Here is a 24,496-nt window from a genome sequence, read left to right on the forward strand (position 1 = left end):
TGTTAACAACCCAGTGGATGACTTTGAATTTCGCTGCATGGTGGTTTGATTTTCCACCACACGTGGAATTCGTAATAAGTACTTATTACGATGAAATAATCCGCTATTAAAAAAAACACGTCCGTTCAGTTCGACGATTTAATTTCAGTTCGATTAATTAAAAAAAGTAACCTTGAAAACAAGCTGGTTTTCTGCTTGAAAACTGAACATAGTACTTTCCCTTAGCAACGATCTTTATTCGTGGCATGATCAACACCTAAAAACCGTTATTTGTGTGTACCCTAAAGGCCGGTATGCACCTCTAGCGACATTTTCGGTAGCAAAAATTTATTTAAGTCTACAACAAAAAAACAGGGCTGTGTACACAAATTTTAAACCAGCTAATCGCTTTTAAAAATTGTTAATATATGTTCCAAATATTCCTCAAATAAATTGTTTATTATTTACAGACCTTTTAAAACTTTTACGCACACAATGATTGTAATAAATTAAATGTTTGCTGCCAAAATATGCTTTTGACAACCTTGTTATTTTCATTAGAGGTGCGTACCAGTGCTGCCGCTAGTGAAAAATTGAGTGAAGTAGATTTTGGAAAAAAGTGGAGTAGATTGAATAAAATTGAAGTAGCATACATTTTTGAAAACAAAACAATAGAATTCATGTTATTATACCCTCCAACATAGGATGGGGGTATATTAACTTTGTCATTCCGTTTGTAACACATCGAAATATTGCTCTAAGGCCCCATAAAGTATATATATTTTGGGTCGTGGTAAAATTCTGTGTCTGTTGAAATCACGCTAACTTCCGAACGAAAGAAGCTATCATCTTGAAACTTGGCACAAGTACTTGTTATTGATGTAGGTCGGATGGTATTGCAAATGGGCCATATCGTTCCACTTTTACGTATAGCCCCCATATAAACGAGAAGCAAATTTCTTCCGATCCAGCTGAAATTTGGTACATGGTGTAAGTATATGGTCTCTAACAACTATGCAAAAATTGGTCCACATCGGTTAATAATTCAATGATTAAAATCGCTATGTTCACCGTAATTAAAGGAATAGGATAAACAATTATGTAATATGGGGAAAAATTTTAAAATATGAAGCAGAACAAAAAGTGAAGCAGATTTTTGGAAGAAGGAGTGACGTAGTAAATTTTGTGAAAATGAAGCAAAATACTTCGATTGAAGTAGTAGCGGCAGCACTGGTGCGTACCAGCTTACGAAATTGAACGCTACCGAAAATTTCGTTGGCATAAATAGCAATGCATTTCTTATGGGAATGAAATTTTTCGCTAGAGGTGCATACCGGCCTTAAAATAGGGCTGTTTTCTTTTTGCGCTGGATGCAACATTTGTATGGGCTATCCAGAACATCATTGCACTGGTGTTCTATCCAGAACATCTCATCAGTGCAAGTCGCGCCGATGTTGCCAGATTGTATTTGGATAAAGTGACGCTTCTTCGATTCACAATAGCATTTTATTGTGACTATTTTATTGAAAAACATGAAATTCAAAGTGATACAGTGTCATAAATAATCGCAGCAGTAAATATTTATTACTAATTGGAGCATTTCATACATTAAAAATGCAAGATTCCACTTCTTTTCTGTGATTATTTTTGAACAGCTGATGACAGTGTTGCATATTTTTGGAGATGTCCTGGATAAACGAGTACTCTGTTTTCTTTTAGTCCTTAACGGCTTAGCATATCCAGTGCTAAAAGAAAACAGCCCTAATGTTAACTCTCTAATGTGACCGGTACTTGGTACCGGTTACATGCCCAATATATCATAACAAACATCACTACCGTATTGGACATATGGAGGTCTAGATTTGTTTCGACTTAATTTGTTTCGAATGTTGAAAACGAGAATAGTAAATATGACCGATAATGAAGATTTTATTAATGAACTGGTGATAGAAGAGGTAAAAAAATACGAGTTTCTTTACAACAATGCTCATCCTGATCATGGGAAGCGTTTGCTAACACTTCAAACATGGACCAATATTTCCTCTACTGTTGGTGTGTCAGGTATGTTTTCTTTTTTGGTGGTCAGTAAACTTACATCGGATGATATCAGCGTATCCTTTAATTTTCGTAGTTCAAGAATGTAAATCTCGATGGCAATTCCTGCGGAAACAGTATATGCAAGAGTCTCTAAAGATGGATAGACTTGGCGAAGATTACAAATCTAATTGGAAATTCTTCAATGGAATGTCATTTTGGAAAGCTTTTGTTAGTTGCAGCCAGTACGTTGTCATTAATAAGTATATTCCAATATTGTGATATATTCATTTGTTGATGCTTGTACTTTTTCAGGAATTTTCTTGAGCGAATCAACATTATGTCAAAAAGAGATTCCTACTGTCGAGCGTGTCTCTGCATTCTCTCACAAAATTCCGATGTATTAGAATCAACGGCTTTAAGTTATAATATATTTTATGCCGATAATTTAGACGTAAAATTAATGGAATGTACAAATTTAAAATGTGTGCCTTGGGATGACTATCCACATTCGGTTTGTGGGAATTGTTACAAAAAAATTCTGGACTTTCATAGCTTTCAGGCAATGTGCCGCAAATCTCTAGAAACATTTAAAGTAATGCAAGGATGTCAAGACGAAATGCATAGTAATATGAAAGGAGAAGATATCCCTCAATGCGATATCGCGATTTTAAATAATAAATCCTATGACCAGCCATATGAATCAATGGATGACATGCAATTGCCAAATGAATATAAAAATGGCAGGCCTGTAGACCCTCTTGCCGAAAAAGATAGCAAAGATTGCTCGATTGTTGAAGAAGTCACAGAAACAAAATCCGATATGAAATTCTTAATGGAAAAATCTGCAGAGGAATCAAATATAGAGAAAAATGGCCTACGTAAAAGCAAAAGAATTAAAATCCAAAAGATAAGAAAGAACAACATTAAAACAAAAAGCAAAGAAAATAGTATGGTAGATTCCAAAACGAAAGATTCTACGGAAATTGATCCAAGTTTAAGGAGTGAAGATTCTGCAAAACTAATCAGCGATGATGAACAAAATATTTTTATGTCGGATGAACTCTCGGATAATGAGTCGGTAAGGTATATTTTGTTATATATGTATCGCCAATTTGTCTAATGTTTTTAAAATGTAAATCTTTCAATTACCATAGTGTAAAAGTTAACAATCAAATTTGATAATAATCCATTCTAACCATAATTGTATTGTAGCCCCCTTATGAGGACTCTGAAATCCAATATGAACGTAAAGGATTTAGCAAAATGAAGAAATCTCTCAAATGTGATATATGCAAGCAAACTTTCCGCTATCGTCATCGACTGGAAGCCCATAACCGAAAAGATCATCAAGGTTTGCCTGCATATCCATGTACGTTCGAGGGCTGCGACCGTGGTTATAATCGATTAAGTGAATTGCGAAATCATATCAACAATCACAATGGTATTCCAAATGTTTATAAATGCACCATAGAAAACTGTAATATGGAGTACACATGTTTCTCTGGTCTAAACAAACATAAAAGAATTTATCATAAATGTGGCAAAGAACTTAAAAAATATCCCTGTGAAATATGTGGCAAAATTCTAACAAATCCACGTTCACTAACTGGTCATCGTTTCATTCACATGGATAAATCCCAATGGCCTTTTGTATGCGATGAAAAAGATTGTACCAGAAGATTTCGCTTATTGTCACAGTTAGTCATACACAAAAAACGGCATGCTGGAATCAAAAATTATATTTGTCCCCATTGTGGGGTGCGCAAGACAACTTGTACCGAATTGAAAATTCATATAAATTTTCATACATTTGAAAAAAAGTATATCTGTGAGTTTTGTCAAAAAGTTTTCAAAAGTGTTGGTATGATGCGAACCCATATCAATAGAGTGCATGAGGGTAAAAAACCAAGTTCCGGTGAATTTCGTTGCTCCGTTTGTGATCGTCAATTTAGTTCGCTGCAATCAAAAAAATTCCATGAAATCAAACACACTGGTGAGAAGCCCTATTCTTGTGAAGAATGTGGTAAAACTTTCACATATCCTTCCAGTCTATCCACCCATCGAAATATGCATACACAAGGAGAAAATCCCTACGTTTGTGATATATGTGGTAGGAAATTTAAATGGCCATCTGGTTTGAAGGGTCACGTTAAGCTACATTCTGCCGTCACAAAACCATATTCATGTGGTGACTGTGGTAAAAGTTTTCGATGGCCCGGATCGTATTATCGGCATAAGAAAACTCATCAGAATGGAGAAAATCTCAAGAGTGATATCATGCATACAAATGCGAACAATATCGTGGACGAGATAACAGAACGACCTCTAACAAATTATGAGGTAACATATATTCAATATACTACTGTTGATGTGGACTCTACTAGCAACCCAATTTGAATAAAGTTTTAAGTTTTTATACACCAATATGACGGTTTTTTTTTTTGTAAAAAGTATGGATACCTTTTGATATAAAAAAATTTCCTGAGGACAACAATTAAATGCTCAGAACGCAAGTACACTATTTTGCTGTTAACGTAAAGTACTTTATATGTAGCTAATACGAGCTCTAGTTTGGTTCACAGAAAAGAATATCACCAACAGTTTTCCAATTAAAATTTTTATTGAATTTTAATATTGAAAAATAATTCTATCAATAATTTTTTTTTTTATTGGATTATTTAATAATTGACATAGATGATAGATATTATCATTTCTTTGATTGGAGAAATTTCAATTCAAAATTCATTGAATTAATTAATTTCATGGCTGAAGATCAAAAATATTTTTTCTGTGTTGATTTTTCTAGTCATGAAAAAAATTTATAAATATATAATGAAAAAAATATATATTATTGGTAAATCTTTCTAAAGATCGAGTATAACATTAAAGGCTCACATGAGCAAACATTTTGCCACAGAAAGATAATTTTGGCCACCTAGGTTAGGTTAGTTGGCAGTCCGATGTATCAGGCTCACTTAGACTATTCAGTCCATTGTGATATCACAGTGATGAACTTCTCTCTTATCACTGAGTGCTGCCCGATTCCATGTTAAGCTCAATGTCAAGGGACCCCTTTTTTATAGCCGAGTCCGAACGGCGTTCCGCATTGCAGTGAAACCACTTAGAGAAGCTTTGAAATCCTCAGAAATGTCACCAGCATTACTGAGAAACTTTTTGGTGTTCGGTCGAAGCAGGAATCGAACCCACGACCTTCTGGCTGCAAGGCGGGCAGGCTAACCATTGCACCTTGGTGGCTCCCACGTATGTTTTATAGCTGGTGCTTTTAGTAAAAGGCCTTTTAGGACCTAATTATAATATTTTTTAGGACCTAATTGTAATATTTTCCTTAATACTATTTTTGTATATACAGTAAAACCTTTGAGAAGTGGACACCTACGTTCACCTAAATTTTGTCCACATTTGGTAGGTGTCCAGTTATGAGGGGTTAATTTGAACGTGTTAATATAGCAAAGGTCTCCAGACAACTGTACACATTTCTGAGGTGTTCAGATTTCACAGTGTCCACGTTTGAGAGGTTTCACTGTATTATAAAGGCTAGTGTTATCAATAAATAATTATAAATAAAAAGACTCTTCCAAATTGTTATTATTAAATTATTTTATTTCTAGACTATTTCGACTTTTAATTTCTTAGTCTCCTTTGTGTGTGTGTGTGTGTGATTTACATTCGGCACATCCTAATTAGGGAAGTAAATACTTCTAGATATGATATGCTTCGTAAGCAAAATCATGTGCGTCTCAATCCAATGATACCGTTGCTAAATATCATTTCCATGGCATGTATACTGTCAGTTCAAGTGTGCACTCCAATAATTGATTAATGGCTGATCTTGGGGTTGAACGCCTAGAACACGTTTTAGTTTATTTTGACCATTACTCGATTTCGCATGATTTAAGCATATCACTTTGCTATATGGAGAAAAAAATATAAAAAAATAATATATACTGCAAACCTTGATAGTTTAAACTTACTTTTTCCATTCTTCTATTAAAACTTTAGTATGTCGGTTTAAAACTAGTTCCGTGAAACGTGTTTCATCTACAGCTTTTAAAAGTTTTACTAATAAGTCGGGCACTAAAGGAAAGAATAACAATTATTTGATTGAATATTTTTCAAGCTAGTCTGAGGAAACTTACATTTGTTTGGTACTGTTCCAGGCCATTTAATTAAAATATCATTTCCCTCTACTGTTTCCGGGAGAAAATCTATACGAAATATAGAAGAGCTTGCAATCGGTACAGCTATTTCATTTGAAATGGAAATAATTTTGTAATCCGCACTTATGGAATGTTGATGTTGGGCATCGACTCTTATTAAATTATGCATTTGCTCGGGCAAAAGTTTTTTGAGGCACATCATGAAGTGAAATGTGCGAGTTGCATCGCCACGCACTATAATCTGCAGCAAAACTAAACAATTAATAATGATGTAATAGAATCCAAATTTTGCACCTACCTTAACACCTGTTAAAGCACAATAACAGAGTGCAATAAATTCAGACTTTTTGACCAATTGCTTAATGTGTATCAATGAATAAAATTCCTCAGGATCATCCAAGGTCTCGTATTTCTGAATCATTGGCAGAGTTGTAATATTGTATGTAAGCCTTTGCTGTGGAGGATGACTGGTACTTTGAGGTGGGAGCCATGGTAAATTACCAAATGTTACATGTTCTGTAAGAAATCTTGATCCGGCCAATAGTAGCCAGGAAAAATGTGAATGCAATATAGCGAATATATTCTCTTCACCAGTAAGTTCGACAAGAGATCTTGGCGTTTGCACCAACTGCTGAGAACCCGAAAGTCTTCTTTGGCGAGGTGAGCCTTTTAGTTCCTCCTCCTCTTTAATACGTTTTGCACTGTTTTGAGTCTCTAAAGAAATTTTACGCAAATGCTCTGCGAGAAAGGGTTTGGTGTTGAGAAGAAAATATTTATCCTTCATCAATATTATAATGGAGAAAAGTTGATAGAAGCCACGGGCCTATAAAAATAAAAAGAGGAAATTTACTAACGGACTTGAACGTTACCAGATTTACTATAACGAAATCAAACACACTTCTGGATAACTTGCCTTAAAGTGCATTTGTGACACAATACAATACCTGTAAGTCGTTAACGTGAAATGTGTGACTTAGCACGTGACCTCTTGATGTGTCGCCAAAAAAGACGAAACCTCCATCTTTATTTTGATTTATTTCGCAGCTTAGACTTCGCACAGCTGCTTGTTTTACCAAGACCGCCACATCTGGCAGTGGTGACATTTGAGTACTCAGAAAAGTTGCCCCACTCTCATTGTCCTTACTGTATAAACCATTAGTTGCGCCAACTGAATTACAGGCTGCACATTGCTTGCTTGCAATACTATTCGATGTTTGTTCGGTGGCATTGTGTGGCCGATTGAGATACAGATCTTCCAATTTAGTATCCCTCAACGTTTGTGTACAAAATATGGCGGAGGGACCGTGAGCCTCGCAGAAATGGCAGAGAGCTATAACTGCGTTCATTGGTCTTCAGTGTAAAAAATAATAAAAACAAATGTCCGTCTTACAAACAGCTGTTACTATTTAGTGTTGTCAAATACATAGATACCAATTATCGGCAATAGAAATAAAAATTTTATGCGTTTGAAAAAGATGTGAATTAAAACTATATTCAATGTTTATATGAGTGTTGATTAGGGCTGTCATTCTGTATCGATTTTTAAAAATTCCGGGATTCGGTATTTCAAAGTATAGAATCACGGGATTTTTTTATTTAAATGTTGTGAAAAACAAAAATATTATGGCAAAAATAAATACCAAAAAGCCATTTCATATCGCTATCTTATGCACCTTGCAGACTATAAGTTTACCCGGACCAATGACAATAAACTTTAGGAAGATAGGAAATTGGCTTGCGTCATACCAAATGTTGCATTTACCATGTTAGTTCCATACATGTCTGTAATTTTTTTATTTGTTTTTCGTTTTTATTTTTTAAATGAAAAACTTAATTTTCTTATGGCCAGTTTCTCATCCTCCGATTAATTTTAAGCGGAGGATAGACCTCCGGTTAGTAAAATTTTTGTATGGGATCAGCTGTTTTATCGACACGATAAATAATAACAAGACATTGAGAAACTGGCCCTTAATGAAACAATGCTAAATTTTAGCCAACAACAAAAAAATTACATTTTCTTCTTTATGGAAATTTTTTTCGTGCACTTAATTTCTTTTTATTTGCATTTTAATGCTATGTCAATACTGGTCGTATACGCGTTTGGTTCGATAAACGAAAAGTATGAAACTAACACAGTAAATGGTTTGATCTCCTCAGTAGCCAATTTCCTATCTTCCTAAAGTCTTTGATCCGGACGACAGTGGACGTGTCGAACATATCCCATATATTGGCCACATTATAAGTTAAGTCCGAAGGCATAATCGATACTGATGCATGTTTATGGGGTCGATAAGACATTTACCGATTATTTAAGGGCACCTTATGCGGTCGGATAAACCCTGCGATACAACACGTTGCGGCGACAAATCCGCTAATATAAAGTCATGTTCGCGTGTTGCAGGGACGTGTTGGCATTTTCTTTTTGCACTGGATACAACATTTGTATGGGCTATCCAGAACATCGTTGCACTGGTGTTCTATCCAGAACATCTCATCAGTGCAAGTCGCGCCGATCTTGCCAGATTGTGTTTTGATAAAGTGACGCTTCATCGATTCACAATAGCACTTTATTGTGACTAATTTATCGAAAAACATGAAATTCAAAGTGGTATAGTGTCATAAATAATCGCAGCAGTAAATATTTATTACTAATTGGAGCATTTCATACATTAAAAATGCAAGATTTCACATATTTTCTGTGATTATTTTTGAACAGCTGATGACAGTGTTGCATATTTTTGGATATGTCCTGGATAAACGAGTACTCTGTTTTCTTTTAGTCCTTCATGGCTTAGGGTATCCAGTGCTAAAAGAAAACAGCCCTTTTGATTTTTTCCGGTTGGAAGGCACAAATCTTCACGTGTAAGGGGATCTTCGCCAAACATTAGCAAAAACAAATTTATTTTCATAATTAGAATAAGCATTTCTGCAATGAAATTAATGAGGGATGGCTAAATCAGCTTGGAATTTTTATTGTTTCTTCCATTTTTACTAAAAAATGGCTTTACACCTAACTTTTCATCCATCTTCATTGTTTGTGTTTATGTTTCTTCTTATTTCTTCATGTTGTTATCATAATTGTTCGTGCAGTGTAAGGGAAAACTTGAACGAACACACAACAAATAGGGGAACCTCTGTCGTAGTGTTTATCCGACCGTCTAAGGTCCGCTTTAGTCATCAACGAATTGTCGTATCGATTGTACACATTGTAAGATTCTTTACAAACACAAATTCCGTCCGGAAAAACTTATAGTCTGTAAGACGCATTAAGGGGTTCTTATTGGCGTCATTCTATATCTATCTAAAAAGGCACCAAATAATTACACTCATGCCTTGCTTTTTTGTAGTAACTTGGCGTGGTACAACTTCTCAAGATTGACGGCGCCTTTCCGACGAGTTTTGGATATCGTACAAGACTGTTTTCGACTTGATGGGGATTCTCAGAAACTCTGTAAAATTCAATAAATGCGGCCAAATATCGGCCGTTTTTATTGTGTTGAAGTTCTTTATCGGAAATACCATGCACAGGAGATCGGTTATCGATTTTTGATCAGCTGTTTCTTTGAATCTGGTCTGTAAAATTCTTTTGTTCATATGTTATTTGTTTATTTAGTAAAATTTTGAATTTTAGATAATATACATCATCGTTGTGTATTTGCAATACATGCAATGGAAAGTTCTGTCCATTACATAGAATTATCAAAAAACCCTATAAGGTTTGATGCCGTCAGTCAGTTAACTAATGTGTTCTTCGATGACTCGAACAAACAGGTAAATAAATTAAAATAAAATTATATTATTGGTCATTTGTAAAAATTCCCCAACACCATCTTCTGTAATGTTCTAAAGATTTTCGCTGTACGATCAGGAGGTGCTACAGGAGTTGTGGTAAAAGGTCCTACAGAGGATAAAGTCATCTCGTTTTGTATGAGTGATAGAGGTGGTGCCATACGGTCTATAAAATTCTCTCCAGACAACCAAATTTTGGCTGTTCAGAGAAGAGAAAATTCAGTTGAATTCATACACTTCCAAGGTGACCAACCGCAACTGCAGAATGTAATTGTCCATCAGGTTAAGGCTTTAGTTTATGGATTTGTATGGGTTCATAATCGGGAATGCGCTCTGATTTGCAATTCTGGAGTGGAAATATTTACTGTAATACCCGAGAAGAGCCAAGTGAAATCAATAAAGACCATGAATATGAGCATTAAGTGGTTTGCTTGGTGTTCTGAGGCAAATATTGCAATACTATGCATAACAGATAGTCCAAATTCTTTGATTCCAGTGCTAATAAAACAGAAATCAATAACTAAATTACCAAAACTGGAGTGTAAGTAAATAACAGTTAATTTGGATTTTTTTTAAACAAAGGTCTTTATGTGCTTTCAGTGGGGAATAACAACCGGGAAATACAAGAGAGCAAAGTGACATTGGGACAAATTTATGGTGTTATGGCTGTTTTGATACTCCAACCTAGTAGTTCGGGTATGATAGAGGTCGAAGTGTATCTTTTAAATGGACCTGGTTTGGCCCCTCGGAAACAACATGTCTTACGGTTGGGTTTAAAAGGTCGTTTTGCTATTAACACTGTGGACAATCTAATTGTTGTACATCATCAAGCTTCAGCTACATCACTGCTCTTTGACATCTCATTAAGTGGAGAGATAAGTAACGATGTGACATACCACACCCCGGTTACGGCTGGGCGCTCTGTGAGACCATTTGCTTTGAAATTACCTAGCCTCTTACCAGATGGTCAAATATTACAATGTGAATTATGTGAGTCATGGAAGGCTATACTCAGACTGCAGCTGCACTAACTATTATTTGATATTGTAATACTTTTAGATTCTACAAATTGGGTATTATTTCAACCGAATATTGTCATCGATGCAAAACTTGGTTGTATGTGGTATTTAAATTTGGATATTGAAACATTGTGTACTCTAATATCCGATCGAATAAGATTGACTGAATTCCTTTTGCAACGTATTAATGGTAAGAGTGCTCTGCTAAAGGTACTCCGTCAACTCGTTTGTGAGCAATACAATGGGTCATTTCTACCAGTTTTGGAGACAATATTCAACAAAATTAACACAGTATATGCGTAAGTAATGGGTTTGACAATTTAAAAATCAAAGGAAATTATGAACATATGTGAACTGATTTACTAAAAATATTTGAGACATCAAAGAGCATATATGAGATTCATATTGAGCAAAAAAAATTCCTCTCTTCTGCACGATTACTAATTCCATTTAAATGTTCTGCGGACTTGGAGCTTGATGTTAAGGCGTTGGATACCTTTTTGTTGTGTATCTGGTTTTGCAGAAGCCCTTTTCGTAATTTTTTATGAGTAGATTTGAAGATTATATGCGGAAATGGGGTTATATGTAGTCACTGACAAACTGAGACTATCAAGTCCATGGGAAATAAAACTGATTTTGAACTAAATGAATTTTCCATTTAAAACATTTTTCTTTCAAAAACTTTACAGGTCTTGGGTGCAAACGCAACTACAAAATCAAATGGCCCAACCATCAAATGTGAAGACCACACCAAAATCATTGGTTCCTCCTAAAGTTCTAATAGAACAAATCGATATGCATAGTCAAGTCTTCCAGTCTATTGCTGAGAAACCACAATGTGAAACTATTATCTTACTTTATTTACAATCGCTATGCAAGCATAATATTGCTGCTCAAGAAGAATTAAGTAAAATGATCATAGATGAACTAATACGGAACAAGAGTTTTGATACCCTACGTCGCCTAGTTGAATATTCTTTGCTAATGGAATCGAAAACAATTGCCTGTTATCTACTATCACATTCCAATGAAGACTGTGCCGTTTCACAAGTTGCCTTAAATATGTTGAGCAAAATAAAAGCCTATGAGATTGTGATTGAAGTCTTGTTGGGACAAGGTAAAGTTGTAGATGCTCTACGGCTTGCTATCAACACCACAGAAGCGGAACGAATATCAGCTAGAAAATTTTTGGAAGCTGCCCAAAAGTCAAAAAATGATATAACCTTTTATAGTGTTTTTAAATTTTTCCAAATGCGTAACATGAAACACCATGGAAGTGTTGACTTTCTGAAAAGTAAGTATGAGATAATTTGAAATAGTTCTATAATTTTTTAAATTCTATTTTTTTTTTGCTTCTAGACGAGCAATGTTATGAATTTGTCCAACATTATAATACTTTATACAATACACCAACAGCCCAATCACCGTGATATTCAAAAGTATTTTGAGCAAAATACTTGGTAAATATATTCTTAGATTTTATCATCGCTGCATGTTTTTATTTCGATTTGCAATCGTAAGCATTGGATATATTTGCATTTAAAGTTATCATACAACACAACGTCAAATCAAAAAATTCGAATCTCTAAAATCGATTAATCTAAATGTCAACCAAAAAATTTCCAAATTTTTTAAATACTAAAATAAGACTTTTTGATTCGATTTTTGAGTTAATAGAGACCTGCTGTTCCCATTGTACGAGACTTATTGGCGATATCCTCAAAGAAAATGGGTGATCGACGATCCTTTGATGTCAAAAGAAAAATTATGTTTCAATCAGGAATTTTTCAATTGAAAAACTGAATTGATTTTTTAATTTCATTTAAAATTTTAATTATACAAGTTACGGCCATTTTCATGTAACTTCGTTCGGCTTTAACTGCCAGTTAACAAAAAGAAAAATGGAAATATCTTTTCTCCGGTTAACTTTAACTGAAAAATGTTCAGCAATTATGTTCCTATGTACATAGCATGGTTTAAAAGTTCGTTAGCTAACGTAGAACTAACGGAGCTTCATGAAAATGGAGGTTAATGTCTTAACATTTTAATTCAGTCAATATTTTAACTGGAAATATTTAGTTGATATTTTTTCTGTGATTGATTGGATTTTGGTCGTTAGGTAGCCGAAGTATTGAATCAGTTGTGAATGTAAATAGGACCATAATTTCAAATTTTCAATAAAACAAACGGGAAGATGGGGCTATATCAATTTCCATAAGAAATCCACAAAATGAATCATCTCCCTCCGCCAGATCTTTACCGAAGCCTTTGAAATTCGAATTAGCCTGCAATGAAACATGTATAGCCAGCTTTGTGTAGATTGGTATCTTTCATTTTCTTTTCAATAACTGAATAATACCAATTCATATATCTTAATGTCCACTAAGCACGCATGGACAAGAAACCAGCCTGTATTTATGTCAGGCTAACATAAAATTAGTAATAAATATAATTTTGAATAACTGGCGGCTACATTTTAGTCGTGATTAACCAATTGATGTCCATTCTCAATGTCAATATCATGTATTATTATTACAATGCGTATTATCCATATTTAATAATAAGACAAGAAATTAATGATAGTATAGTTACGTATATATATATTTTTTTGTAATTGGTGTAATTATTTAATTTTAATACTTATTTTCAATAACAAAACTAAATTTTGAATTATTTATATTAAAAATAAAAAAAAATAAAACGAAGTCAAAAACGCAAAGTCTTAAGAAAAGGAAATAAATTACGTAGTTATTTCCAAACTTAAGCAAAAACTATAATTGGAATAGTTGCGTTGAGTTGTATGAGTTGGTATACAATATAAATGTTCATTTAGATAATAAATAATATGCAATATCGTTTAAAAATATACTATTTTAATACATATATTTTATTAATATATGGGACAACGTGTATGTCGGGAAATGTTGGAGAAAATAACAAGTGCATCACACATGGAAAGGAATAAATAAGGTTTTGCATTTAGTCGAGACTGTCGAGGTGTGATAGAAATTAAAATTTTCTAGGTGGCGATTTCAACTGTAAAACACCCAAGTCATTGCAAGGTGGTGTATAGGATGAGTTATTTCTACTACATCGTTGATCGTTAGCAAAGTTTGAAAAATTATGACTAGGCTTGGCTAATTGCAGGGGCTTCGATATCCCTTGGTCATCTATAGAGCATAGGCAGTATGGACATTGTATGACAATGGCATTGTCCTCCATGAGATTACTTGAGCTATGATGACTAAAGTTTTTACTGCTCGATGATGTTGAGGGACTATCCACCTCATCATCATATTTTGTGTGTTGTTTTTGGAATTCAATGGAACAAGGGACATGCATAGCATGACTACAAGCACCTATGATTATGGCTGCTTCGTTATATAGACGTTTTTTGCATACAACACAATGCATCATTGTAATAAGTAGTCCACGTGAGGCTATCTTTTGTTTTTTATGAAGCTCTTCCGCTATTTCCTTTTCTAGAATTCGCAAAGCTATCTCCATGGCATTCGTTTCGGCTTTCGATTGATTTAACATGCTCAAAAGTAGTTCCTTGATATCACCGAAATTGCCCGAAACATTACGGGTGTTCATAACTAAATGAACAAGATTGCTTAGATCGACATGTTGTGAAGCTTCGTGCAACATAGTTTTAGTAATGCTTTTTAAATTTTCCAATGGGAGAATGTATTTTAATAACTCAAACCACAGGGCTTCTCGCTCCGTTTCGGTTAGAGAAGATTTGCTAGCTAAGGAACAACGGCTACATAAGGCAGAAACAGATTTTGCACATTCCGTCATATCTTCTGTCTTGGTGGATTTTAATAATTCCATAGCATAATGGAAAGCAGCATTATAATCGCCCTTCTTTTCAGCCAGAAAAATAGCAGGAGTCAACAATTTATGTTCCGTGACCAAATGCAAGGCACCATCAATATTATAACAATTGGAGGCTTTCAAAAATTCATCTACATTGTGCGGCTCATATTTGCACAGAAAGCATATTAACTTCTCACACTGTTCCGGGCTCAAATCATCATTTCTTTGTTGTAGTTCTTTAAGAAATATAAAATGGCTTTTTTCCTCATTCGCCAAAAGATCTAGTAATTCATCAACTTTATCGCGATAATAAAGATCAATTATACGTGTTGTTTCCTTGCCATCGATGTCCAGCAATTGTTTAAGATGAGTCTTTATCTGCTGGTATACTTTACGATTAGTTTCCTTGGCGTAGCGTTCCATATAGACAAACATGATTTCATGGCGTAAAGGATTATTTATATAACAACTTAGAATCTGATCGTATCGTTTAAGTTTTTCGAGTAAATATTCTTGTACGTAGTAACAGCGAGCCCTCTTGGCCAAATCTAATTGTTCGGTATCATTGCTAATGGGGTCAAGGCAATTGTTAACTAGCAATTCATACCAAGCATTTTCACGCTCTGAATGCAAACGGCTGGTTTCGTTATCAATCGTTTCCATCGAGAGATAATTCAAAACCTTTTCCAAGAGTTGAGTGTCGCATGGTAGGCAGGAATCTGATATTTGTTGGGCTATGAAATTGAGTAAACAACCGATTTCTGACCACTTTGGAAGGAAAGACAAAAAAACATTATCACTTGAATTTTCCCCATTTTCAAATTCTTACCGTATTCTTATCGGGTGTCATAATCTCCAATAGTATATTAATAATTCGCTTGCGTTGTGAAAACCCTAGTTCCCCTCCGAATTCTTTCTCTTGGAAAGCCAAAGAGATTACATTTAGAGTTTCACGTGTATCAAACTTCAGTAATGCCCTTAAATAGGGATAAGGTAATTCATCAGGTTCGCTCGTAGTGGAATGTAAAGAAGTCAAACACCTTAAGACATCATGTTTAACATTTTGTATTAATTCCTCTGGAATATCTCCCTGTGGATAACCACGTCCAGCTAAACAACTTGAAATATACACTAGTAAACAATTGCCAAGATCTGTGGGTTCTTTGTCAATCAAAGGAATTAATTCGGTCAATGACATAGTGTAGTCATGTAACGCATTGGCATTCAAGTAGATTTGTGCTTTATACAATTTATATTTCTTTGCCGCTTTCAAGACCTGATTCAAGTCCAGGCATGTCCAATCCATTTTCAATATAACATCTTCCAATTTCTTTGGGGAGATCTTCAACCAATATTCCACTAATGCTTGAGATATAATGGGGTTTACCTGGCGAATATCATCGCTTTCGATGTGTCCCGTAATGTGATGAAGAAAAAGCTCTTTGTTTTGTAAACGTTCCCACAGTTGGGTCCATAGCAACTCAAGCTCCTCGACTACTATGAGGCATTTTATTATAGCTCCCAAGCAATAGTCGGGTGCTCTGGCCGAAGCGGCAATATATTCTTTAAATAGCATTATTATACGTTCTTTGGCTTGTAGTTTTCTTTTGGGTCGATCACCAGCAGCTCTGTAGCCATCTAAAGCTAAATCGCATGCCTCTTGCCAACGATGGTTTTTCACCTGGAATGAAGGCACAAGGTTTATACACAATTTTTAATTGTGTTCATGAAATAGCTTACCAAGTATGTGATTCTTTCCATCCAAGTCCTCACACCTATTACATGCATAGATCGGGAACCCAATACATACAATTGTACTCCTCTTGCTGCCAAGGAATTATAGCAAGCGTGCGTTCCTGCCAATGCCAATGCAGGAGAAACATTTCCTCCTGTAGCCAAACCCTTGAATTGTGCCGAACCATAGACCATACTGGCATTACCCAAATCAATGCATTCTAATTCTTTGCTCGTACGTACATCCAGTAAATGCAATATCTCTGACGTATCCACACATCCCACACATTTTGGACCCAACCAGTGGGCTGATAGAATATTAGTTTGCATATTAATATGTCGCAAAAGCAGTAATGTTATTCGACCATGTGATATGAAAAGTTGATGAAAGAATAATTGATTGCCTCTACCAACCACCAGTACTGGGTCTACAGATCTCGTGGTATCTGCGGCTTGTATAAGAACCATTTGCCAAGCCAACACAGGCAGACAATCTGCGGGTCCTTGTAGTAAATGATATTTGACAACTTTTAAGCGTGGCCGAATGGTGACAATGAAATATTTTGACAAGGTAGCCAATGCCACTATGCAATATTGGTCTAAATCATGATGTTCTCCAGTCTGACTTAACAAAGGTTCCACGGCACAAACTTCTCCTCTGGCACCACTAAATAGGCAGCGCGAAGAACATCCTCTCACTCCTAACTTGCGTGTGAAACTTAATGACCATACCGATCCACCCGAATCTGCAGCTAAAGCCATAGCGGCTCTCGAAGTCCATTTTACATGTAATATTCCCGTATTTGGAGTTACCATATCAAATAATTGTCTCATGACATCTCCATTTTGGGTATCCAACATTAAAACCAATCCTCGAGCAAAGCCCGCAAGTAGTCTATTACATTCGGGATTAAAAGACAAGGACGAAACAGCACCTTGACCATGTTTATCCTGATGGGCCCAACGAAGTGTTTGCGTAGCATCAAAATTCAATATATGTCCGTGGGAAGTTCCGACAGCATAAAAGTGATTACACACAGCACATGACGACGCCATTCCCGCACTAATTCGATCTGCAGCTGAGGATACTTGTGTAGAAACTCCCTGAAGCATTGAATAACGCATAATACTGCCACCGCCACCACCTCCTCCTGTGCCACTCATGCGAACACTGCCTTCCTCGGCAATCGATGGTGTGGGAGTACTTGTGGGAATACCCAACTCAGAAGCAATGTCCGAGTCAGCTTCGAATTCACTCAACACGGTCTCCAATGAGGGCAATACCCCTGCTGGAGGTATGGAATATTCGACATCGTCCAACTGCTAGAACAAAAAGAATGACGACACAAATTAAATGTAAACAAACAAAAAAATTTAAACTGACAACAGTAATCATATGTTCCACCCACCCCCTCCCAAGTACTTGCCTCTTCAACATCAATCAAAGATTCGACCAATAAGCTATCTGTGGAACCACGATCTGAACCCAGCAATGAATTTAGTGATGGAGCCTTTAATTCGTTCATATTTTCGCTTGAAAATATCCTTTAAATATGAATTTATATTTGTTATCAAAAATTTGGATTAATGCGGCATTAATCCGCCCACATCATCTGACTATGCAAATTCTGTGCTTTTTGTTGTCCTATTTCTTGCTTTTGTTTTGTTAATATTAAAGTGAACTGTTATTGGTGTAACACATTGTGTCGTGCTCCGCCGTTAGGATGCATTTATTCTAACAAATATTTAATATTTTCTATAATACCAGCAATTTTTTAACCAGAAACTAATTGACCGTCTGTCTTTGCACAATTGGAACAGTGTTACCACATACTGACATAAAAGTGCTCCCGGTCTCCCATGAGAATGACAGTACGTACATGATGAAGTAAATACGGTACTATTACTGCTAACAATAACACTGCGTTCACACTATTAAACCTCATACACCTTATAATTTTAAAATCCACTTTATCTAGATTTATACCTCATTCACATTACACTTCCAAAATCTACGTTAACTAGATTTCAACTGTCATTTGCCTTATAAAAAAGGGATTTCAAATCTACTTTTAGTAGATTTCGAGCCTAATGTGAATGAGCTATTAAACCGTCATTTGCTTTATAAAAAGGATTTCAAAACCATTTTTAGTAGATTTCAAGCCTAATGTGAATGGGCTATTACGGAAATCTGGTCAAAGTAGATTTCGGCTGAAATCTCGATTATGCACCGTCATGACTATAAAGCGAACCGTACACTGTCAGATAGACATTTCGAAAGAGATTCGCCCATTTGTTTTGTGTTATTTCAAGTTTTGCCATTACACTGCACGAACAAATATCATAACAACACGAAAAAACAAGGCATATTAAAGAGGTAAAGTCATGCAATCAGGTGACTAATATCGACATTCATCTTGTCAAATACATTGTTTACGTTTAGTAGGTTTGTTTACACAAATATTGCTTTTATTTACATTGTGTTACAATACAACAACACTACACATACACAAAATGTCAACTTAAGTGACCTGTAATTTTAGTTTTACTTTCTAAATATCATGGGGTGTACACACGCTTGCTCGTGACGTTACCTTTAATTAATATGCCTTGATAAAAAAATAAGAATGATAAGCAATGGAGATGGACCAAAAGTTAAGGGTGAAACCAGTTTTTTTTGTAAAAACTGGAAGAAAACAAAAATGCAATGATTCCTGAAGTAATCCACAACCCTGCCAACATTTTTTGAATTTGGGGGCGCTTCTGAGAATCCCCAGTACGTTGAAAACAATCATATACGATATCAAAAACTCGTCGGAAAAGCGCCGTCACTATTGAGAAGTTGTACCACGCCAAGTTACTACAAAAAGGTTTCGTATGAGTGCAATTATTAGGTGCCTTTATAGATCAATTTAGAACGACGCCAATAAGAGACCCTCCAAACAATCAGAAAAAGCACATTTTAAGATAGTGGTAAAAGAATCATTGTGGTCGAGTAAAACACGTTTGTTTAGATATTTAATAATTTGATTAATTATTTACAAATTCTTAAAAATATAACATTTAACATAATTTTTTGCATTAATGATGAGGTAGAGTTACAAGTAGCGAGTTACACGTTGCAGCGTCTATCAGCCAGTGTTTTTATTCGATGGAGGCAGCGTGTCTGTAAAATATTTGAAAAACAATCACTTTATTCCATTTGGAAAATCAAAAATTGTTCACCAATATACCTTTCACAATTTTAAGCGTAAAATCTATGTTTTCAGAAGTTTATTTTCGTTTTTATTTAAATAAAATATAACAAGCTGGTTGCGCTTGGCGTTTCACAAAAAATAAAATGGCTTTTGTAAAAGTAGTGATGGCAAAATAGATGTATGAAGTACATTTTGTACTTTATGATATGCTGCCCCCATCACAGTAGGATGGTTGTAGTGACATTTACGAGTCTGTGGTAGCGATGAAGATGAAATGGAACTTTGAAATGCTGGCAGGGAAATTACAAATTATTTGATGAATTTCAAAATACTTCTTGCCTAGTTTTATTATTATTATTATTTATTCAAAAATTCTGTAATACAAAGCCAATAGAGGCCTATAAAAATATATTACATCATAACAAAAATACTGAGCCATCGATATAATGTAAACAAGTTAATATCTTAAACTAAGAAGAAAGTAATTTAATTGGCTCCCCAGCCGCAAGAGTAGTAGTGACTATTGAAATAGCGATGAAATAAGTTTTCCATTGAATGGAAGTGTAATTTTTCTGGAATTTTTGCCACAATTCTGGTTTTGATTTATTAATTATATATTTCATAAATTTTCATCCATCATTAATTTCATTGCAGAAATGCTAGTTTTTATTATGAAATAAATTGTTTTTGATAATGTTTGGTGAAAATCCCCTTATGCACTTTACAGACTATCAGTTATTCCGGACGGAATGTCGGTGTTTGTAAAGAATCTTACAGTGTGTCGGATCGATACGACATGTCGGCGATGACTAAATAATCGGTAAATGTGTTATCGATCCCATAAACATGCAGCACTATCGATTATGCCTTCGGACTTAACTTATTACTTATTTATCTACTCTATAATGCGAATATTTATCATCTCACTGACAATTTCAAACTCAATGCGTTTTAATTTCTTGTTTGCTATGTATAAAGGGTTGTGCGTTAGGATTTTAATTTTAAGTTTTTTTTTTTAGTTTCGTTTTAATTATAAGGTTAAGTTTTTATTTGGAATACTAGAGCTCTATTGATTGATTTTCTATCAACATGTTGTCCAGAAGGGCGTTGGTTGATTAAATAAATAAATAAATATATGGGATATGTTCGACACGAGCACTGTCGTCCGGAATAACTGATAATCTGTAAAGCGCATTACACTAAAGATTTTTGCCTCCTAAAGGCCGGTATGCACCTCTAGCGAAAATTTTCATTCCCATAAGAAATGCATTGCTATTTATGCTAACGAAATTTTCGGTAGCGTTCAATTTCGTAAGTTGGTACGCACCTCTAATGAAAATAACAGGGTTGTCAAAGCATATTTTGGCAGCAAACTTTTAATTTATTACAATCATTGTGTGCGTAAAAGTTTTAAAAGGTCTGTAAATAATAAACAATTTATTTAAGGAATATTTGGAACATATATTAACAATTTTTAAAAGCGATTAGCTGGTTTAAAATTTGTGTACACAGCCCTGTTTTTTTGTTGTAGACTTAAATAAATTTTTGCTACCGAAAATTTCGCTAGAGGTGCATACCGGCCTTAACCAGAAAAATTCAAAGTTGTTTTGATTTTATGCCAACACATTTCTCGCAACACGCGAACCTTATGCAAGCGGATTTGTTGCCGTAACGTGCTGTACCGCAGTGTTATCCGACCGTGTATAGTATAGTACAGTATTTTTTATTGACACTTCTTCTTTTCAGTGGTACAATGAATAAAGAGCGAATGTATAGCAGTTAGAACTATGGTTGTCTTATTCTAATACACGATGGCTAAGTGAATTAGCTACTTGCTTGCAAAGGAAGTGATAAACATATTAAGAAAATACATGTCAAAAAAAAGTGAGAATAGACTTGCTCGCGGTCTATAGTGTCCGACCGTGTTAATAGCGGCCCCTTTAATCTCAACATACAATCGATTGGTGGAGATATTAGGGCTGTTTTCTTTTAGCACTGGATACCCTAATGCGCTTTACAGACTATCAGTTATTCCGGACGGAATGTCGGTGTTTATAAAGAATCTTATAGTGTGTCGGATCGATACGACTTGTCGGCGATGACTAAATAATCGGTAAATGTGTTATCGATCCCATAAACATGCAGCAGTATCGATTATGCCTTCGGACTTAACTTATAATGTGCACAATATATGGGATATGTTCGACGCGAGCACTGTCGTCCGGAATAACTGATAGTCTGTAAAGCGCATAAGCCGTGAAGGACTAAAAGAAAACAGAGTACTCGTTTATCCAGGACATCTCAAAAAATATGCAACACTGCCATCAGCTGTTTAAAAACAATCACAGAAAAGAAGTGAAATCTTGCATTTTTAATGTATGAAATGCTCCAATTAGTAATAAATATTTCCTGCTGCGATTATTTATGACACTATACCACTTTGAATTACATGTTTTTCCATAAATTAGTCACAATAAAGTGCTATTGTGAATCGATGAAGCGTCACTTTATCAAAACACAATCTGGCAAGATCGGCGCGACTTGCACTGAAGTGGACCTTAGACGGTCGGATAAACACTCCGACAGAGGTTCGTCTATTTGTTGTGTGTTCGTTCAAGTTTTGCCCTTACACTGCACGAACAAATGTGATGACAACATGAAAAAATAAGAAGAAGCACAAACAAACAATGAAATTGTACGAAGATTTATGGGTGAAACCATTTTTTACTGAAAAAATGTAAGAAAATAATAAAAAATCCTGGTATATGTGTCAAAACAATGATTCCTGAAGTAATCCACATTTAATATAAGGGCTGTTTTCTTTTTGCACTGGATACCCTAAGCAGTCACGGACTAAAAGAAAACAGAGTACTCGTTTATCCAGGACATCTCCAAAAAATATGCAACACTGTCATCAGCTGTTTAAAAACAATCACAGAAAACAAGTGAAATCTTAAATTTTTAATGTATGAAATGCTCAAATAGATATAAATATGTACTGCTGCGATTATTCATGACACTGTATCACTTTGAATTTCATGATATTCGATGAATTAGTCACAATAAACTGCTATTGTGAATCTAAAAAGCGTCACTTTATCAGAATGCAATCTGGTAACACCGACTCGACTTGCACTGATGAGATGTTCTGGATAGAACACCAGTGCAACGATGTTCTGGATAGCCCATACAAATGCTGCATCCAGTGTTAAAAGAAAACAGCCCTATCCCTGCCAACATTTTTTGAATTTGGGGACTCTTTTGAGAATCCCCACTACGTCGAAAACAATCATATACGACATCAAAAACTCGTCGGAAAAGCGCCGTCACTATTGAGAAGTTGTACCACGCCAAGTTACTACAAAAATGTTTCGCATGAGTGCAATTATTAGGTGCCTTTATAGATCAATTTAGAACGACGCCAATAAGGGACCCTCCAAACAATCAAAAAAAGTGCATTTTAAGATAGTTGTAAAAGAATCATTATGGTCGAGTAAAACACGTTTGTTTAGATATTTATTAATTTGATTAAGCATTTACAAATTCTTAAAAATATAACATTTATACCAGTATCACATTACATTTAACATAATTTTTGGCATTAATGATGATGTTGAGTTACAAGTAGCGAGTTACATGTTGCTGCGTCTATCAACCAGTGTTTTTATTCCATGGAGGCAGCGTGTCTGTAAAATATCTGAAAAACAATCACTTTATTCCATTTGGAAAATCACCAAATTGTTCACCAATATACCTTTCACAATTTTAAGCGTATAATCTATGTTTTCAGAACTTTATTTTCGTTTTTATTTAATTAAAATATAACAAGCTGGTTGCGCTTGGCGTTTCACAAAAAAAAAATGGCTTTTTTTAACAGTAGGGATGGCAAATTACTTGCATGTACTTTTTGATGTACCTTTTCATGATGGTTGAAGTGACATTTACGAGTCTGTGGTAACGATGAGGTTGAAATGGAACTTTGAAATGCTGGCAGGGATATTACAAATTACTTGATGAATTTCAAAATACTTGTCGCCTGGTTTCCCATTGATTGTAAGTGGATTTTTTTCCACGTTTTTGCCACAGTACTGGTTTAGATTTATATATTTCTTTAATTTTCAACCAGAATTGGCGATCCATCATTAATTTCATTGCAGAAATGCCTGTTTTTAATGTAAAAATAAATATGTCTTTGATAATGTTTGTCGAACATCCCCTTACACTCAATGATTTGTACCACCCAACCAGCAAAAATCAAAGTTCCCAATAAACACAGGATGAGTGTTTTTCAAATGCAACAACTTTTCAGTTTGAGGGTCCCCGCGACAGCCGAACACGACCTTATATTATCGGATTTGTCGCCGCAACGCGTTGTGTCGCAGGGTTTATCCGACCGTATAAGTGTGGAAATATAACCATAGCGATAGGCGGTAGGCGAACACTTATTTACGTGTATTTCTTATGGGAAGCCCAAAATCCGCGACGGAATACCGTGACGGCTAGCGGCGTGTCGCTAAATTAAAACTTATTCTAACTCCTTGGCGAAAACTGGTATAGTGTTGCCATCGCTTATCAATTTTTTTAACTCACCACTAGGAATTGCTGTTGCCTGGACACGTGTAGATTATTTTTTCTTGAAATAACTCAACAAATAACAAGCCATTGTATGTTTTTATTCAACTTCATTGTTTAATATTGTCAAAGCATGCTGTATTGACAACAAAAACGCTAGGAAACGTGA

General features: G+C 35.1%; 4 protein-coding genes and 1 long non-coding RNA gene across 6 annotated transcripts; 2 read left to right on the plus strand and 3 right to left on the minus strand.

Annotated features, from left to right (window-relative positions):
- The first annotated feature begins 1,812 nt into the window (after nt 1-1,812).
- On the plus strand, nt 1,813-4,440 carry LOC142234619 (uncharacterized). Its single transcript, XM_075305775.1, has 4 exons — nt 1,813-2,040; nt 2,111-2,258; nt 2,329-3,094; nt 3,229-4,440. The coding sequence occupies exons 1-4, from the start codon at nt 1,866-1,868 to the stop codon at nt 4,411-4,413; spliced, it is 2,274 nt and encodes a 757-aa protein (XP_075161890.1). The 5' UTR covers nt 1,813-1,865; the 3' UTR covers nt 4,414-4,440.
- A 1,176-nt stretch (nt 4,441-5,616) lies between these two features.
- On the minus strand, nt 5,617-7,582 carry BHD (folliculin). Its single transcript, XM_075306020.1, has 5 exons — nt 7,139-7,582; nt 6,493-7,017; nt 6,174-6,435; nt 6,009-6,111; nt 5,617-5,945 (listed from the first exon to the last, which is right to left on the minus strand). Exons 1-5 carry the CDS (start codon nt 7,538-7,540, stop codon nt 5,825-5,827), a joined length of 1,413 nt encoding a protein of 470 aa, XP_075162135.1. The 5' UTR covers nt 7,541-7,582; the 3' UTR covers nt 5,617-5,824.
- A 2,186-nt stretch (nt 7,583-9,768) lies between these two features.
- Bulli (regulator of MON1-CCZ1 complex protein bulli) lies at nt 9,769-12,487 on the plus strand. Its single transcript, XM_075308690.1, has 6 exons — nt 9,769-9,965; nt 10,044-10,524; nt 10,584-10,973; nt 11,043-11,301; nt 11,692-12,296; nt 12,362-12,487. Exons 1-6 carry the CDS (start codon nt 9,864-9,866, stop codon nt 12,430-12,432), a joined length of 1,908 nt encoding a protein of 635 aa, XP_075164805.1. The 5' UTR covers nt 9,769-9,863; the 3' UTR covers nt 12,433-12,487.
- A 1,088-nt stretch (nt 12,488-13,575) lies between these two features.
- Vps8 (vacuolar protein sorting 8) lies at nt 13,576-18,375 on the minus strand. 2 transcript variants are annotated; one of them, XM_075308689.1, is made up of 4 exons: nt 17,986-18,375; nt 16,565-17,878; nt 15,654-16,505; nt 13,576-15,592 (listed from the first exon to the last, which is right to left on the minus strand). In XM_075308689.1, the coding sequence occupies exons 1-4, from the start codon at nt 18,082-18,084 to the stop codon at nt 14,012-14,014; spliced, it is 3,846 nt and encodes a 1,281-aa protein (XP_075164804.1). In that variant the 5' UTR covers nt 18,085-18,375; the 3' UTR covers nt 13,576-14,011. The 2 variants fall into 2 exon arrangements, with proteins under 2 accessions (XP_075164804.1, XP_075164803.1); XM_075308688.1 differs by having other exon boundaries at nt 16,565-17,881.
- Nucleotides 18,376-23,385: 5,010 nt separating this feature from the next.
- LOC142236919 (uncharacterized) lies at nt 23,386-23,751 on the minus strand. The gene is made up of 2 exons (XR_012722259.1): nt 23,510-23,751; nt 23,386-23,452 (listed from the first exon to the last, which is right to left on the minus strand). It is a non-coding gene; the product is annotated as an uncharacterized LOC142236919 (long non-coding RNA).
- Nucleotides 23,752-24,496: the final 745 nt, after the last annotated feature.

This window comes from Haematobia irritans, chromosome 4 (assembly GCF_050003625.1).
Source record: "Haematobia irritans isolate KBUSLIRL chromosome 4, ASM5000362v1, whole genome shotgun sequence".
Taxonomy (NCBI): Eukaryota; Metazoa; Arthropoda; class Insecta; order Diptera; family Muscidae; genus Haematobia; species Haematobia irritans.

Excerpts from the sequence above, each read along its gene's own strand:
- LOC142234619 (XM_075305775.1), top strand. The coding sequence starts at position 1,866 with ATGTTGAAAACGAGAATAGTAAATATGACCGATAATGAAGATTTTATT. Across the intron at positions 2,259-2,328 it reads GCTTTTGTTAGTTGCAGCCA|GAATTTTCTTGAGCGAATCA; the intron begins GTACGTTGTCAT and ends GTACTTTTTCAG. Across the intron at positions 3,095-3,228 it reads AACTCTCGGATAATGAGTCG|CCCCCTTATGAGGACTCTGA; the intron begins GTAAGGTATATT and ends ATTGTATTGTAG.
- BHD (XM_075306020.1), bottom strand. The coding sequence starts at position 7,540 with ATGAACGCAGTTATAGCTCTCTGCCATTTCTGCGAGGCTCACGGTCCC. Across the intron at positions 6,436-6,492 it reads GTGCTTTAACAGGTGTTAAG|ATTATAGTGCGTGGCGATGC; the intron begins GTAGGTGCAAAA and ends GTTTTGCTGCAG. Across the intron at positions 5,946-6,008 it reads TTAATAGAAGAATGGAAAAA|CAAAGTGATATGCTTAAATC; the intron begins GTAAGTTTAAAC and ends TTCTCCATATAG.
- Bulli (XM_075308690.1), top strand. The coding sequence starts at position 9,864 with ATGGAAAGTTCTGTCCATTACATAGAATTATCAAAAAACCCTATAAGG. Across the intron at positions 10,974-11,042 it reads AATATTACAATGTGAATTAT|ATTCTACAAATTGGGTATTA; the intron begins GTGAGTCATGGA and ends TAATACTTTTAG. Across the intron at positions 11,302-11,691 it reads AAAATTAACACAGTATATGC|GTCTTGGGTGCAAACGCAAC; the intron begins GTAAGTAATGGG and ends AAAACTTTACAG.
- Vps8 (XM_075308688.1), bottom strand. The coding sequence starts at position 18,084 with ATGAACGAATTAAAGGCTCCATCACTAAATTCATTGCTGGGTTCAGAT. Across the intron at positions 16,506-16,564 it reads TGGAAAGAATCACATACTTG|GTGAAAAACCATCGTTGGCA; the intron begins GTAAGCTATTTC and ends CCTTCATTCCAG. Across the intron at positions 15,593-15,653 it reads TGACACCCGATAAGAATACG|TGGTCAGAAATCGGTTGTTT; the intron begins GTAAGAATTTGA and ends TTCCTTCCAAAG.